This window comes from Branchiostoma floridae, chromosome 12, assembly GCF_000003815.2.
Source record: "Branchiostoma floridae strain S238N-H82 chromosome 12, Bfl_VNyyK, whole genome shotgun sequence".
Lineage (NCBI taxonomy): Eukaryota > Metazoa > Chordata > Leptocardii > Amphioxiformes > Branchiostomatidae > Branchiostoma > Branchiostoma floridae.
The window spans coordinates 21,577,145-21,595,966 of record NC_049990.1 but is presented as its reverse complement, the minus strand read 5'-3'; the positions used below and the strand labels follow the sequence as shown (position 1 = coordinate 21,595,966).

The 18,822-nt window shown below is 39.4% G+C and overlaps 1 protein-coding gene across 1 annotated transcript in view; it reads right to left on the bottom strand.

Moving 5' to 3' along the window:
* The window catches only part of LOC118427565 (filamin-C-like), a gene marked incomplete in the record, with an annotated part of 99,051 nt that overhangs the window by 55,350 nt on the left and 24,879 nt on the right, over positions 1–18,822 (bottom strand). The window contains 13 exon segments of the mRNA XM_035837403.1: positions 9,053–9,199; positions 9,599–9,772; positions 10,416–10,553; positions 10,981–11,061; positions 11,173–11,319; positions 11,586–11,759; positions 13,229–13,366; positions 14,435–14,515; positions 15,754–15,897; positions 16,403–16,579; positions 17,041–17,178; positions 17,649–17,781; positions 18,352–18,477. Coding sequence (XP_035693296.1) covers positions 9,053–9,199; positions 9,599–9,772; positions 10,416–10,553; positions 10,981–11,061; positions 11,173–11,319; positions 11,586–11,759; positions 13,229–13,366; positions 14,435–14,515; positions 15,754–15,897; positions 16,403–16,579; positions 17,041–17,178; positions 17,649–17,781; positions 18,352–18,477 — 1,798 coding nt within the window.

The following is an 18,822-nucleotide window of genomic DNA, read 5'->3' as shown; positions in this document are numbered from 1 at the left end:
GAGCACAACATTAGTAAATATAAGTTTATTTACCCTTTAAATCATAAAAAGATTAAAGTTGCACTTGAAATTTCCTTTGGAGTGTAGCTTCTGACACAGATCATCACATTCGTTGAACAAAGAGAACATCATATAACACAGAAGCCGGAAGATAGCATCTTACCTGGTACAATGGTGCCGTTGAACTTGAAGAGCAGGTCGTGGACTTGTGTGTTCTGTGGGATGAAGGTGATGGTGTAGACATCCCCGCCCTTGTGTTTGAGTGTGCAGGGGATCGGCTGGTAGTTCTGAGTTACGGCGGCAGCCAGCTCACCTGGTCCTGCTTGAGAAGTATCAACTGCATGGGACAAAAACACCGAAAATTAGTTGATAAAACTCATGACTAAAACCAGTGTTCTTTAAACAAATTTCTCCGTGCAAACTATGAATCAGTTGCACAAGTTTCCCAGTTTGTGCACTGTACAACACTGAGTACAGATGCAGACATTTCTGACAGTGTGTACATTTGTATGTATAATGTACTTTGTCTTCAATAAACTAAGAATCAAACAACATTACAACTTAGTTTCCATTAAAGTGTCATATAACACATTTGTATAGCTGGTTAGTGACAGCTATTTAATATTGTATGCTCAAATAATGATCTACCACATGATGTAAAACTTAAACAATTGCAAAAATCTGATTTGATTGTCAGTAAGTTAACATCTGGTTAATGCCAAATTTCTTTCAGAAATATTTCAAGCTGTGTACCTTAAAACTTTCTTTTAAACTAAAGTAATAGTGTAAAGTTCACAACTATCAAAACAGGTGTTTCCTTCAGTTGGAATAAAAACATTGCCCCCCCTCCCACTAAACTGGAAAAGTTGTCTGAGCATGTTTTCAATGAATACAAACAGTAATCTCCCTACCATCAATATCCACCGGCCTTCCAACAACTCCATTTGGAACGTGTCCAACTCGAACTTTACTGACATCATATGCATAGCTCGTGAAGGGGCTTCCATTCACCTCCATCCCTCCAAACTTTGCATCGATCTTGTGCGGGCCTGAAGCAAGAGCACAGCAATTACAGTTGCAGAACAGCAAAAATACCAGTTGAACCATAGAACACCATTTGAACCAATCTGTGCCCTCATATTCACACTGAAAAGGTCATGACACCAGTTGCACATGTTAACCTCTGCTGCACGTTGTCAACAAAGATTTGCCATGATCTGTCACCTCTGCAAGACCTTGAAACTATTTAAAGGATGTCCAAGAAGTAGAATAACATCACATTATAGCACCTTTAACAATATTACCTGTTTTGTCCTTGGTTTTTGACAACGTGTACTTCCAAGACATCGTCTCAGAATTGTTGATATCCCCTCAATAATTACAATATTTGGGATATTTCCTCAACTTTCAGGCCCTAAGCTTTGTAGAAAGGTCAACACTCTCCCATGTAGTGAAGACAACTTTGGCGGCAGGGTGTGTATGCTAATTAGTTCCACCCCTGATCCAAAGCGACTGGTTGCATTGTCTAACCAACAAGCAGACAGGCTTGAAAAAGTAATTAAATGACATGACTGAAGTTGTCTTACAACAGTGGAAATAGTGTAAACCGATGGTCAGATGTGAAATAGATGAACATTCTTGATATATTTGTGATGTCTTTCATAGTATCTGACAGAAAACTATAATGGTATGTGTACGTGTCAATTGTTTTAACCTATCTCATGACACATAGCAAAACTGGAAAAACTGGTGAGAGCTGACTCACAGCAATACTTGTGCAGTGGAATGTTCCCTGGGGAAAGCCTGTCAGTCTTGGGTCACAGCCCCCATTGACAAGTACAATCTATTCTATCCAACTAAAGCACAATTATAATCAAAACAAGATTTATTATAGTACCATGATCTTAATTGCAAATTCCAGCAAAATGGGTAAGAAAGCACTTTGTTTGAAAGAACTAATCTATGCATATGATTTTTATTCTTAATCAATTTGCATAACAAAGCAACAGACCTGAACCTTTCACTGACATACTAGTACATGTCATGTATTTTAACAGGTGCATGCCAGCCTATCAAAACACTGGTAAAACTCCTTTTACTTTCCACTGGGTAGTGTTAGAGTAGTCATTTTGTCAATTCTCGAAAACCAAAGATTCTCCAAAAATCCTCCAAGAGACTAATGTACATGTATTACAACAAACGATTGATATATTTTGTTTGAATGCTGCCAGCACCAGCTTCATGTATCAGGACTGATAATACAACATATTCAGACATTAAGAGATTGTAAAGGAGACATTAGACCCACCGACTTCAGTAGGCGTGTAATCCACAGTGTAGTTTCCCTTGCCTGACACTCTGGTGGGTACAGCACGACCAGAAGGACCTACAGAAAAACAAAATTAAAGTTAATTCCACCATAACAGGTGGATTTGGATAGACCAAGTATCTATATCATCATTCTTTCTATTGACTAAATCTTTGAATGTTCACAGCAGTTTTAGTTTCACAGTATTTGCAGTGACCTATTACTACAATCCTATTGGTAACCACAGACTTTTTCAAATCATTAAGGTAAACTTCAAAGACTGCAAGAATACCATTTTCCTTCCTGCCGAAAAAAAAGACGACAAAAATTTCAAAGCAAATAAATTTTCCTGTTTTCTGTTTGAAGGTAAGCCTTTTGCATAGATCCTACAGACCTGCTTAACTGAATATTTTAGAAAAAGTTAACATATTTAATCTTGGTTGCAATCGATGAAGACTTCTAATTCAAAGGTAACACTTTTGGCATAATTTACAAGTTGCTAAAAGGGGAACAGATATTTCTTCATCATCATCAGATTAAAATGTCTTACTTTTGATGCTGACGTCCACCTCTGCATCTCCTGCCCTGGTGGCATCCAGGAACACTTGAGTCTGGGAGTTGACTGGCACCCTGTCAAGGCCATCCCCTGTCACTCTCACCTGTAAGGATCATACATTGTCAAACAGTTTAAATCTAGATAGTCATAAAATGGAACTGTGTCCCAATTTATATCTCCCATCATACACAATGTACCTCATATAACATTTAAGTAACGTTTTTGTTTAACGTTTCGACTATGACCGTTTAGTAAAATTATTGTACATATTGTACCCAATTCAGGGAGGCTTGTATAGCTCCCCCTGCCCATGTACTTTTGAGGAATGATAAATAAAAAAAAATGAAAAATAAAAAATTGAGGGAACTCTCCTTTTACTAATTTTTACAATGAACAGAAAACTATACCCCATCTTGAGGACTGTATACCTTTTCACTAGCAAAAAAGGTGAAAAAGTCTGAGGATTCAAATTCGTAACCTCTCAGGCTATAGGATGGGACACTAAATGACCACACAACTCTCCTCAAGCTGGCACTTCTATAATTATAGTAAATGAAAAAAATCTCTTTATTTTTCAGTAGGAGAGTTGATGACACTCACCAGACCAGCATCCAGTATATAGCAGGGAAAGGGACTGCCAGGCACCACTGAGCCATTAAACTTGAACACGATGTTGTGGGGGTCGACGGACTGTGGGACGAAGGTCATCAGGTAGCGGTCTGAGTCCAGGCTGGACAGATTGCTGGCCACTGGGTTCCGCAGGACACTCACGTCTCCCTGGAGGCTGCCCCGGCCAGCAAGGCTGGTGTCAACTGAGGGGAACAATTTCACTTTACTACAGATATTTGTTTCATTAGCAAATAAAAGTTTACCCATGGAGCATACACATGGAGACAGTAATAATTGACTGAAATATCTGACTGTGAAATTCTTTTTTATTACCTAATTTCAAAGAAGTTTATATTTTCAGTGTGTTTGTTTGTCTGCTTCTGAACAGCATAACTTGTGAAGCCATGGATGAATCTTCATGATATTTAGTAGTTGGTGGGGGTTGGGAATGCAAAAGTCAAGTTCGAAAATGTTTCTCACCTTCCACCTGAACAGTCTTGCCGACCCTGCCCTGTGGTATCTCCCTGATGCGGACCCCGCTGACGTCATACACGTGGCAGTGGAAGGGGCTGCCTGGGATGGGCTGCTGGTCAAAGTGGATGTCAATCTGGTGGTCACCTGTGGGGGGGGGGGGGGGTAGTAGCAATTATTTTGCTCTTCCCTTCAACATGTTACAAAGAACATGAGAATGGTCTACTTATATTTGAACACGTGTCAGAAAGAAATGTAACTGACCAACTTCCAGAGGAACATATTCAGCATCGTACAGCGTTCCCTGATGACTCAGCCTGCAAGGGATATTCCTGCCACTGGGGCCTGGGAATACAAGATGGACAATGTAGTTTCAAAATTTCTTCGAAGCCCCTAAAACAATTATTCTCAAGGATAGAAACAGCATGATAATGGTACATCGTAGTACAGATTAGTAGACATTAGAGATTATGAAATCATTGACAAGCAGTTGAATGCAGAAATAGAAATATCATTTTTGAGTATGAAGCCTACTTGTGATGATGGTGACTACGTCTCCGTTCCCAGCCCTGCTGGTGTCGATGACGAAGCTGGCGGGAGTCTTGATGGGCACACGGTCCAGCCCATCTCCCCTAGCCTGTGCCTGGCTGGCATCAGAGATGTAGCACTTGTAGGGACTCCCTGTTAGGAAAAAAGCAGTCATTTATGACAGTCTGAGAGTACAAAGTTTACACATTTCTAGTGAATATTTGTGCTTGCAGTACACACTCATCGACAAATACCTTCTTATAATAATAAGGAAGACAAAAATTATATTTCCCCAACTCTGTCACTGTTTTGTTTTGAAAATTTGCTGTGACCACAATACTGAATCTTTGTGAAGCATAAGTTTTCACACCAAATTTTTTTCACATTACCATAAAACATTGTATCAAATCCATCATTCTGCCATCATTCATCCTTTAAATGCTCTTGATAATCAGGAACAAAAGGGGCAGAGACAAAGGCTGCATTCAATAAGTTGTCCTACCTGGTACAACATTCCCATTGAACTTGAATGCAATGTCGTGGGGATGGTTGCAGCGGGGAACAAAGACCAGCTTGAACCGGTCCTGTCCAATACTGTCCATCTGACTGGTCACAGGGTCAGTTGGACAGTTGACCGTGGCCTCCAGAACACCTGAGCCTGCTTTGGTTGCATCAACTGCATAGGGAAAAATGGTGCAATTAAAGCACTTTTCTTGACAGAACACTAATAGGAATACACAAGAAACAGGGTTTGCATTTTGATCTAAGGCTTTCTCTATCAACAGAGATTGATTTTTATTCCTATCAAAAATATCTGTGTAAAAGGATTGGTAAACAATTGAAGAAAGAGAGTTTAAAATCAAATTTAATAAATATGAAAAGTCATAGAGTTTCAGTCTTTTTAACAGACTTTTAAGGTCAATATAATTCTCAAGAGAAAATCTACCTTTTCCAATGACTGTAATTTTTGCCATTTTGTAGATAAGTGATATATCTTAGCATATATGAGAGTACATGTACATAATCATGTACGTAGGTGGTAGGCAAATATTAAGTATCAACATTGAACAGTGGATTTAGACTCACCAAATACCTCCACGGGATGCCCCACCCTTCCGCGGGGAATGTTTCCCACACGGATCTGGTTCACATCGTAGGCGTAGGATGAGAACGGACTGCCGGGAATCTGCCTTCCGGCATACGTCACAGTGATCTGATGTTCACCTTTAACATAAGAACAAAAAGGTAAGAAGTTATTCATCATCATAGCAGACAGGATGCTAGAGAAACTGAAAGAGCTCAAGAAATAAGTTAGTCACATCACAAAGAAATGCATATAAAAACTACAAGGCACCAAATGCATTGGTAAGTTAGAGCATACATGGTGCTGAAACCTGGGTGGTTGTTAAATGCATTGATTTCCTTTCCTTTGTGTCCTATTATAAGGTCTATATCATCCTTCCTGTGCCATGCATTCAACTGAAAGAAGTATAGACAATGATTAAGAGCTAAAGCTCTAAATGAGACCTCTAAATGTTGCTCCAGAGGTTGAAAGATTGTCAAAATAGACTTGATCTGAATGTAAACTTTGGCTACCATAACTTTATGTACTTTTTTGTATCACACTACAAATGTACACCTCCTATTTGCCCTCACTTTGTGGCATATAATATGGTACTTACCCACTTGGGTTGGTGTGTATTCAGCCACATATTTGCCTGATCCTCCAGTCAGCTTCACAGGCACGTTCTTAGCTTCTGTACCTACATGGGTTACAGGTTACATATCCAACAAGATTGTCCCACGGCAAAACAAACATTTTGTTCTTAATCTTTTCCTCAAACCATATCTTACTAGGATTATGTTTTATCAGCATATAGTTAAATGTGGAGGTCAGTCCCATTAATTTTATGTTATCATTTGTGTTAATCTTGAACTATCCAACTTTACATTTCACCCAATATGCCCCTTGACCAAAAATTTGAAGCAGTTGCAAGGCACCACCATTAATTGAACTGTATACCAAATGCCCAAAGTTTGCTCATTTTTAATTGTTATAAGATACCTTTAGGATAATCCTTACAAACAGTGCAATATGTGCTCATGCTTGTCATCAACATAGATGGGAAATGTCGTGCAACTTGTAGTGCAATGATGTTGCAGAAAATTGCAAACATGCAATTTTTTTGAAAATGTAAGATATTGAAGAGGTCCTTTATTCCAAATCTGTTGAAAATTTATGTGCATTCAAAGAGTGCAGGGTGTGCTATATTGTATGCAAGTCTTCATGCATTCTGTGAGTGAAGGATGACACCAAAATGTGATAAGATGACATGGTACCTTCCTGTTTATGATAAGGTGGTGCATGGAATGGTGAGACAGAATAGTCGGTTAGTACTGTCCTAAAGCAGGCTGACATGGTGACATGAGGCGTTGAGTTAAAAGCGCTGTTGTTAGGTAGCTGGTAAATAGTCAGTCAAAATGGATGCAGCAAAAAGCAGGGAGGTGACATGCTATACGTGCAGATGCAGTCTTCTGTCTATTATCAAAAACAACAGTAGTTATCCGTGTTTTGATAACGTCTACAGGTAGCTTAAGCATTGTCAGTTCCAGTCATTGTTTGCTTAATAATATATGCATTGTCCTAATTATCAGCGTGCTCACAATGGCATAGAACTGCATGTGGTACTGCATAGCAGGAACAACAGATTTTCTCTTTTGGGTCTAGAAAATTGCTTTTGCAGGGGATGATATTTTCAGATGTGTAATTTTCTTGCCAGCTTGAATACAAACAACATAAAGTCTAAAATGTTTGTAACTGCACATGCATAGAGTCAATAATTGTCAATTCTTTAATATCTTTGCAGGATAGAATGTATTCTAAGTTCACCTTTATCTTAGGGGTAATCTATATCCGTTGTACATGTGTTGAAAAACAGAGTATTTAGGGCTATCAAGTTGACGGACGGTGGATTTCAACTGCAATAGTCTGAAAAACTTGTAATTTGAAACCACTGACTGATGACTTGATATCCCTAAGTACCCATTTTCAAGAACAGCGAATATAGTTTACTTTGATGATAAAGGTGAACCTGCATTAGTTGATTTTCGTTGCAATCAAAAAGCAATGAAGACTTCCTGCTGTGCAGTTTTTGGCCCCAGATCCTCCCAGGGTCGAAGGTATAGGTTGCAAAAAAGCATGCATCCTTAACACATCATCATTACAAGATTTAGAGGGTTTGTACTCACTACTTGGAAAACAAAGACAAGGGGTTTAAAGATGAAATCTGGAAAACAAATCTCACCGAGTTATTAAACTGACCACCTCTCTTAAGTCTACCTTCGAGCCTGCGAGGTAAGGCTACAGAGAAATAAAAAGGAGCATATTTACCAAACTGCGTCGGCTTGAGTCTTAGCCATTCGGCAAGGTCTAGAGCTAGAAAATGCTGTAAAACGTCTCCTTTTTTTGGCACTACGTTGTCAAGTTTCACCAGGAGACAAGCATGTTAAGCATCATGATATCATATGCTACACCAACGCATATTGTATGTAGAATGTAATAGAATACCCTGTTGTATCACAATTACCTGTTGTATCATATCTGTTGATTATGTAATGTGGTGATTGTTTAGTACCTTGTAGGAAAAAGAAGGCATGTTCTGAAGGAGATTAGATATCACAACACGACACAACACGACACAACACAACATAGCACCACACAACACAACACAACACAGCACAACATAGCACCACACAACACAACACAACACAGCACAACACAGACACAGAACTATCATAAATCATAGCTTCATGACCCTGCAAAGCATCTGCTACCATACAGTCAGTGGTAGTTGGCAAGGGTTAAGCGTGTTCTTGCAGTGTACCAACCCACGTAGGCATGCGGTACAATGGTGATGTTTTGTGCATTATTGAATGCAGCATGTCATTCTGATGTTATCTTTCTCCAGACCCTTCACCAGGTGTTGTGAGCACCCAAGCGATCAGTTAGAAGCCTTTGTGGTGTATCAGGTGAGGTATTAATCTCATGTGTGTTTTGGGGAAGGTTGTTTATCTGACATACCCATTCATTCATCATGCATTCATACCTGGCAGTACACTAAGGTGGGTAAGGTATAACACTATGAAAAAACCCAAGTAAAACTTGGTTCCAGATGCATTCCTCAAAGATGTCATTGTTTGATGTTCTGACTTATCCAACATCAAAAATGGCATCATAAATGTGGTGGTTGCCAAGAAATGTTCTGTGCTGACTATTTTTTCACCACAGAATTTTCTTGGCAATTGCAACCAGTTTAATCTGTATTGAAATGTATATTTTGGCCACACAAAGGAAACCATGGGGAGCTCCTTAGCTGTTAAGGAGCACTACTAGTCTCAGGATTCTGCTTATCTTGAAAAACTATAGGCAATACCAAAGTGCTTATCTACAGGAGTGGGTGTACCTTTTGTTGTATCAAAAAAGTTTGACAGTCAAAGCAGGTTTCCATGTTTGCATTGCTGTCCCAGTTTCCCGGGACAGTATTTGGAGTGCATAACATAACTCTAAACCTCAACCATACCAGCGATTCGAACATCGATGTCGGCGTCTCCCGCTCGGCTGGTGTCGATGTAGAAGTTAGTCGGGCGGTCCACAGGAATGCGGTCCAGTCCGTCGCCATGGGCTGTGACCTGGCTGGCATCCACAATCTTGCACCGGTAAGGGCATCCTGCAAGGAAAATGGTGCTTGGTAAAAATCTTTAGAGTACTATATTCTGAAGGAGCAAATATCTCAAGGACATCCTTTTTAAAGAAACAACACACAGATCTTTTTAATCTATTTTGTTTTCCTTCAATCTACTGCAGCATTGTAAGTTTTTTCCAGTTTCCCTTAAATGTTACTGACGATAATTTTCTTACACATAACTTTCATTGATAGACCAGATAGTTTAGTCAATAAATTGGATACTATTAGTGAGTGTGAGTGATAACTTTTGAAAATTAGACAGAAATACAGAATACATCCTCATTTTTGTATCCACTTTACTTAGCCTCAAGTTTTCCACCTTAATTTACTGCATATAATGTAATACATACATTTTCTCTGTGACCTTGTCATGTGACTAACCTGGGATGATGGATCCATTGAACTTGAACACCAGGTCATGGGTCACAGTGGTCTGTGGGACAAAGGTCAGGAGGTAGGAGTCAGCGCCCCGGCTGCGAAGGTCACAGGGGACGTTCTGGTAGTTCACGCTGACGTTGGCGGCAAGATCACCGTGTCCTGCACGACTGGTGTCAACTGGATCGGGCACAAAATGTTATCTGATTAATAGCCACACATAAGGTACACACTGCAGGGAGTAAATCAGAAAAGAGAATCAAGAAAGACCCTCCCAATGACCATTGAGGAACAGAAACTAAGAGACCAACCCAGGAGGGGATCACAAGACAAAATCAGGGACAACTGCATTGAGCATTGTTCATCCTGAAGATAGAGATAAATGTTCATTAACCAATAAAACCAAATTAAGATGGTACTACCAGTAGATGATTGTATATCTCACCCTTTCAAGATGGGGAACAATGGTTGATGAGTGAGTGAGCAGTTGGATGTTACATTGTATGCAGTAAGCTAGTAAGTCAATCATATCATTGCAGATTTTGGCAAACTTCCAGTTCTTCAGATTCTATAGTACAATGCTAAACTTTTGTGCAATGAAAAGATATACATGGATCAAACTTTTAACAACCTGTTGCCTTCTTCAGGATCAATACAGTATTGAAAATTTGATTCGTGTATACCTTAAGTTTGTGTTGGAAGAAAGTTTAACATTGTAACGTTACTATGATTACTACCAACACAGATGAGCTTTTATGATGATTATTTAGATTCTATTGCAGGTAATTCCAACAAATTGAATGGAAAGTTCTGAATGGCTTACTTTCCACCTGCACAGGCTGGCCCATCTTGCCATTAGGAATGTCCCCGACCTGTACCTGGTTGATGTCGTAGCAGTGGCTGAGGAAAGGGCTGCCGTAGATCTGCATCCCAGCAAACGTCACCAAGATGTTGTGATCACCTGAGGGGAGAAGATATTAAACAAATGACTTCTCCTGCATAAACTTTGAACAAAACTCGACAAGTTTCCTGTCTATTCACAAACTGGACGGAAACAGGGGTAGGGTAGACACTGTCTCGTTCTCGAAAAGTGGCCACGATGAATGAGGGCTATAGGGTGGTATAGCAGTGAGGGACCAATGAGGGACTAGGGAACATCTGTCCAATTTGTGAGCCAACAGGAAACATGACTTAACTGACTTGAATTTCATCCTATTTCAACAGTGTTAGAATTGTACAATGTTTTAAATGGCAATATTTTAATCAATTTTTTCGTTGGTCAGACTGAGTGCAACGGTTAAATGCTAAGCTTTTGGATTTAATCTACAATTGTCCTAATCTATTATCAATACATACTGTGTATTAAGTACTTCAAAATCATTACTTACAGACTTCAGTAGGTGTGTACTGTACTGTCCAGTGTCCATTTCCTCCGCTGACACGAGCAGGAACGTCCCGACCGGTGGGACCTGGAAAGCCATTCCGTAAGTGACATTCAACACAACACATCAATAGATCTTCCAAACCATACAAGGCATAGAAATTCAACTTATTCTAACTTAAAGATCTCAAAAACTGACCAGTTATCTTAACAGCAACATCAACGTCCCCTCCACCCTGACTGTCCACAAAAAACTCCGTCCCGGTGCCGATCGGAACACGGTCTAGCCCGTCACCAGAGGCACGGACTCGGCTAGCGTCGATGATGTTCACACGGAAGGGGCTTCCTGAAGTTGGAGAATGTAGACACCTATCAATCATTATTGATCATTACTCTTTTCATGTCTATACTGCATGTAACAGGCAGCAATGAATTTCTTTAAAGCTCTTTTCCCTCAATTTGTGCAGCATTTCTAACCTTGCACAAGACAAGTGCCAAGATGTCCAAACAAGCAAAGTCTACTGGATAGGAATAAACAGGATCCTCCTAAAAAAAACATACTATTAGGTATACCATCCTCTATGGATACTTCAGGACAATTCAAGGACTTACGTGGCACATTCTGTCCCTCAAAGGTAACAGTGACATCATGGGGGTTGGCCGTCTGCGGGACGAAGGACGCTGAGTAGCGGTTACCTCCAGAAGGAGAGAGGTTTACAGGAAGTGAGGTGCGTCCGTCCATCACGGTCACATCAATACGGCCATTCCCAGCACGGGATGCATCAACTGTGAACAGAAATTACAGCACTGCATGTTTTCATTCTTCCATTTGGACAGAGTTAAGCTTAATGCAAAGCTATACTTCCACTGGTCATGACAAGAAGTATTATGGATGGTACATACAACTGAAACACTTAACAACAATGTCCCACAGCAATTCTCTTTTTGAGTAGGTACAAGGATCAGTGGGCCAATTAGCTTAGTATCCTAAGAAGCCTAAACCTTTTCATGAATTTTCAAAGTTTTTTATTTAACGGGAGGTGCCCCAACACGGTACGCTTTTTCTTGCGCTCAAACTCATGGCGCTCCATCGCTAGTTGCCTGAGAGTGGTCAAATTTTGATGACTGAATTTTTTACTCATAGATTTGAACAACATACTTGAATAAGAAATGCATTCATGTGGTTCATGAACCTTTCGCGCTGCGTGTTACAAGCGGCAAACACTGTGAGACAATGTCGTGTATGTGACCTTCCAATTTTGTGCTACGCTGGACAGTGTGCCTAACTCGGTACGCTTTTTTTATATTTTTCTCTCTTCAGAAGTAAGTGGTAAATCTAAGTACACAGAAAAAAATTAATAGTATGATATTTTAGCTTTCTTTTGACAGTAAAATTGTGACTGTATGTACTTCTTGTCTCACATGAGGAAGGCTGTACCTGGAACAATCCAGCTGATGTTTTACGGGCAAAGGGCTGAATGCACTGATTGTGAATGCCCGACTAAAAAAACCATTACGAAAAAACGACACCGCCAACATCAACAAAACTCTGTCTGATTATATGAAAATATCATCTACATCTCTCTATCAAGTCTTATTTTCATAGACAGCACGAATCATTTGTTACAGTCAAATAAATCTTTGGAGCGTTCTCTAGTCTGCCACCTTCACGGCCACACTCCCTTGGGAGTACACTGGTGGCAATGTTTATGTCGCTTCCTTTTGGTTGCTTTTCTACTCAACAAACATTTGAAGACCCATATTCATAGTGTTTTATGGAGCTTTATTTATGTGTATCATGGCAGTTGTGTGACTGCTTGGATGAGTTCGTATAGTTAGCGACACGAGCCGCCAATACGCAGAGGCCGGTGACCGCAGTGATTCAGCACTGTCAACATTACTGTTAGAATTCTGCTCTTAAAAAAAACATGAAGTAAATATGTTAAAGTATACTTGGAATGCAAATTAAAGCTGTGTGCATGGACTTGGTTTATTTACCTTTGTAATCAGCATAGTCAGTGGCAACAGACACGGTGTACTTATGGATAATAAGATCAGCAAAAAATCCGTACCGTCTTACGACGGGGACCGTCTTAGGGCGGCCCCCGTTAAATTGGATGATGCTAATTTTAACCTCAGATTTTTTTGTTTTTAAATGTTTAAAGACTGACACATATGAACTGTGCATTTAGTACAATAATGTAGTAGTAACCATTTTGTATGGTAACTCCAAAAGTTGTAGGAAGATAACCTACTGTCAAAGTCCACAGGCCTGCCAATGATACCCTGATCCACAGGAAACAGGGACACAGCACTGGCATCAGTCACCTCCACATGGAAGGGCGACCCCTGCACTGTCATGCCATTGTAGGCAACATCAATGGTGTGCATTCCTGCAAAAGTACAAGACAGTGTCAAACATATCAGTCATAGGGAAGACATAACTCAAAGTTGGGGTATCACTTAACTTGAAATTGCAACAAAGGCAATAAAGAGTATCACTTTGACTGTTTTTATTTAGTGTAAATTTGATGTACCAAATTCTAAACGAAAAAGTCTGCTGGACAGAAGGGACCACCCTTCAAGATCAATAAAGAAATAAATAAACATTTGCCTTATCATGAAAACATACTGTGGTGAGATGGTAAAACATTTATGGCACAAATTAGCAGATCAATACATTCTCATAGACTAATAATCTTTGCTTAGTGGGATTTCATGTCATTGAATATCATTTATTAACCTGATAACAACCTTTATAGTCAATGCTTGAAGATTTAATAATCATTCTCTCAAATTCCTTAGACATTTACAAGATATGGCCTTAATAGAAAACTTCTATATATCAAGATGAATAATTCAAATTTCTATCCCAACTATAATGAAAAATACATGCAAGTTCAAAGAGGTAATCTGTATGCAATGCCAACTCCTTCTAATGTTCACATTAATTCTTCCTTTGCTTTCATGCCAAATCTTGATGCATGGGCATGCACAAAATAAAGACTGTTTCAGCAACCAAGTGTTGGCTTGTATAAAAGGAGCCAATTAAGTCATCAAAACATCAACATATGAAAATTAAAACATAACTGACTAAATTCTGAGAATTTGGGAAATTTTTAAAGACGAAATTGCTATTCTAAATACATGTAAAATGTCTTTCAATGATCTAAAGAAAATAATAAATTTTTCTTGCTTGTTACATACACACATACATTTTTGACTGGAAGTTGCAACCAGGCTAGTACATATTTCACCCCATAGAGACCTATCTAACATTGCTTGTTTCAAGTTCACAAATTCAATACCACAGTATCTATTTAAAGTGTCTGTAAAAGTCAATTTCTTGCTTGTTATTCCCTTTCTAGGTACCTTCAATTAAAGAGCTGAGCCAGATGCAGATTATGAAATAATATAGAATGTTAAATCTTAAAGGAAATATTGAAAACAGTATTTCTCACCAGCCTCAGTTGGAACATAGCTACAGAGGTAGTCTCCATAACGTGCTCCAAGAGTCTCTGGTACACGTCGGCCACTTGGCGCTACAAGAATGGATGACATGGAAGAAGAATAAAATCAATAGGTACAAATTAGTTGTCCCAGAAAGAGACCCTACCAGTGGTAACAACCTTGCCATTATATAACAATCATGTGCTAAACACAGTGGTGGGAAGCTGATTCATCAAGGCTATTAGGACATTTTTCATCCATAATCAATACGCTGTTTCTTTCATTCGGCTCCTTAAATGGTTCAATTCCAAGGAGACAGTTTGCTTTTGAGACTTGGTGAAATTACAGGTAAATTTCTTTATATTACAGATATTAGTAGCATTTATCAAACTTTTGTAGACTAAGACTCGAAAAGCTAATGGCATAAAATGTGGTTGATGTGGACCTTACTGACTCGGGCATCATTATAGATCCATTTACTTTCAGTACTAAAAAGATAACTGGACATAAGATTAATGGTCCATGCTATTGCTACTATGTGTATGCTCAATGTTCCCTGTAACGATGTCTGGTATAGTAAAGAAGGTTAGAGGTAATGGGTTAGGACACAGGGCTGACGTAGTTGAGAATCTAAGAAAAACAAAATATATATTATATTAAATCAGAGAATAAGGTATTTTGCTGTATGAAAGGATTTTATTTGCTAGATGTCTTGATTGTGCACACTGTTCGTAAGAAAAAGATAAAAATCCTGTCTTTCAAGCCTAAAACAGTCTTTTAGGTGCTGAACAACCCTCTCTCACCTTGGTGCTGAAATGCCATCCACTCACTTTACAATAATACAAGGGCCTAATTCAAATCAAAGGACAGCAAGGACACAAAGCTTACAGTATCTAGCAGTCAGCTGTGTCATCTTTCAGCTTTTAGTATCATTCAAATCAGTTTCTCTCAACCTGCAGTGTCAAGTTCAAATACCAGAAAGCCCAAAATCAAACCTGAGTGTCAGGAAACCACCACCAACTCACGAACCAAATATTATCACAATTGCACAATTCGTTTTGGAGATGTATTGCTAGAAATGCCCCACGCACATACTCACATGCTACTGAAAACTATACCTGCATTCTGTGCGGGTAACAAGTCATTCGAAACACATGGTATTCTGATCAATACCTACAGTACCTTATAAATCTCCAAATATTAAGAGCAATGACATGACTGTACCTTTCCACGCTAAATTCCATGTCATAAAAAGATGCTTTACTTTGAGATTAAAAAATCTGAAAGAATTAGGATTAGATGAAGTTTAGAAGAAATGCTAAATACTCACATTGTATGTTGACCATGAGTTCTCCCCCTGCAGTTCCCAGTACAGAGAACTCGTGCATTTGGCTGCCCGTGACCTTTGGCCCCAGCCCCTCCCCCTCCGCTGTCACGTTCCAGGAGTCGACCACCTCCTGGCGGAACGGGGAACCTATGGCAAAACAGATTCATTTCATTTATCTAATAATATAGTATGTAATCATTGGAATGGTGATGGACATATGACATCATTTACTCAGGGTTATTCAACTCTACAAAGGCCTTGTGACATAAAAGAGAAAAGCTAGACAAGTGCATAAAAGTGAAATACTGATTGTCTGCTAGACACCTTTTTAACTATGATCTCCTACGTTATTGAACTATCAAGCATTAAATTTTATGGTCAGAGTCTTGGAAATGAAATTGGGTAGTGATCATAAGAGAGGTCAGTGTAGGTGGAATATAATCTAGTAATTGCCAATGGAAGACAGAGGTGTGATGATTTTATCCTCCTTATTGCCTCTGTTAAATCATGGTTGTAGTGACTGCTGTTTGTATCTCAGAGCAATGATTGTTAGCACAATAACTAAAGAATACATGGATAGATTGTTTTGTGACATCATACTTTAGTATGAAGATGATTGGGAATTATTCTTCAAGTGGACAGAAGAACTTACCGGGGATGTCATCTCCATTGAACTCGATTTCAACCTCGTGCCAGCCAGTCTCGTTGGGGGAGTAGGTGACGCGGTAGTTTCCGGCACCTTCCGGGCGAATCTTGTTTGGGCATTTCCTACCATTGGGGCCGCGAACAGTCACATCGATATCACCCTCGCCAGCTGTTCCTGTCTCGACTGTGGAGGACAATTAGCAATTGTTCATGTGACATGTTCTGAGTAGTTGCTTAATATTGATGGTGCAAATTTTGAATTCTAAACATGAAATCCTAAAAGTTAAAGGTAAAGGTTGTCCCATAGCATTTTTTAGTCCGTAAGGATAATAAGTGGTTATCTGCTGTGTCTAATTGGCACACTGACAGTATTGGAAAGCGCCCAAACCTCTTCTTCCTTTGCCATTTACCTCCCAAACCAAAGTCTGGTACCCATTCTTACACCTGAGTAGGCTGAGGAAAGTCATGTTGTAAAGTGTCCTAAGTGACCATCATTGGCATGTCAGAGGATTTGAACCCAGGACCTTTGGGTTCTAGACCAAACACCCTTAATGTTGAGCACCCTTTATGTTAAGAAAACATGAAACCATTTTGAAGTTCTCCTAATTTACAAAATAAAATTCAAACTTTGTGACCAATACTCACCCCCAAAAGCAGCAAGGCTGCCCAACAGTGCCCGGTTCATGCCCATGACACGCACCCTGTCTGGGTCATACACATTACAGTTGAACGGACTGCTGGGTACGTCACGTCCATCACACTTCACACTGACCTGGTACTGGCCTGTTTAACATGTTAAAGAACAGTCAAAAATGCATGCTACAAACTATGATCATTTTAGCTGTTATCAGCATAGGTATTTCTGCAGTTCTTTTGACTCACTCTTTGATAAAAGTATCTTATATCAAGTTTCAAATCTGTATTTTGGAAGAATTGTACTCAGCATTACATGGGTTTATATCTATAGCACTTAAAAAGTTTCTTTTGACTCACTCTTGAAAACTATCTTTCATCAAGATCCAAATATATATGTTCTAAGGATTTCTTGAATCATAATCGAATATCTTATTAATATTTCCTTCTACCTAAAGCATGCTCCAATTCTAATTGTGTGCACAATCTTGAAATGCTATAACAGTTTCAAAAGAAACATTGCTGAGACGTTTTTCATGGTGACTTCTTGTTTCTAGAATTTTCCTTTTGCATCATCTTGAATTGTATGACCAAATCAAGGAGCCAAGTCTAGCCCTCACCGATCTCTTCTGGAGTGAAGTGTCCAGTTAAGTATCCTGTTCTCTCCTTCTGGAGGCTGACCGGATGACTCCGGCCACCTGGGCTTTCCGCTTCAACCACAAAGTTTCCTCCCACGGCACCAGTGGGGGTGATCTGTGGAGTGGAAATATAAGTTACTTATAAGATAAACAGTCATATTACCAACTTGAAGGTTTATGAGTCCAATAATTGCAAATGCAGAATGTGATTTATCATGTACTACAAATGATAGAAAATTCCCATGTTGGGCCTGAAAATGGAATGGAATAATCAAGGTAGACGGCACATCACTTTTTGCAAATAATGAAAGTATATTGACTACAAATGTTTAGTAATTTGAACAGACATGTAGTAATTCTCTGCAGCAAATGGCATCTACCTTTTTACGAGTCCTCAAAAATGAAACGTTTTAAGTTTTGCATTAAATGTGTATTCAACGACTTTTCCTCAGGTCTGGTGGCACCTGATTAGGATGACCTGACAAGGAAAACATGATGCAAAAATTCACAGCTGTACACTTTCTCCTGCATGCTCAAAATTTCCTTACTTGTCAATGCACTTGAATTTCCAACAGACATTGCTAAATTCTCATTTCTTTCTTAGAATATGCATTAATTTTGAATATATCATTTGATCAAAAATAGAAGTTACATGCAAGCATAACAACAACACATGAAGACTGACCCTGATGTCGGCTGGTTTCCCCACTGGTGCTTGGTTGACTCCGTTGCCGGCGACACTGACCCTCGACAAGTCCAGTCCACCATACCCACCCGACCGGGGAGGGGGGGCGAACACTGGTGCCACATACTACATGATAAAACACCAACTATAAGCACATGGAGGTTTCTTCTGATGTCCTATACTCAATGGCGCATACACATAGGGCTTGTACTAGACTGGGGCAAGCAATCGATGAACTCAATATATCAAAGCTGAATACCTGACTATTCTACTTGATAGTGACCTTTGTCAAATATGGCCATTTGACCCGAGCAACTTGGGATGACATCTATCTCAGTATTGGATGACCTTGGATCTAAAAAGGATTTAGCCAAAGCAAAGTCCCTAGGAGTGGGGCATCCATGAATCACCTTTAAGTTAATCTTTAAATCTTTCTGGTTTCCTTGGATTAGCTTGAAATTTAAGGCATCC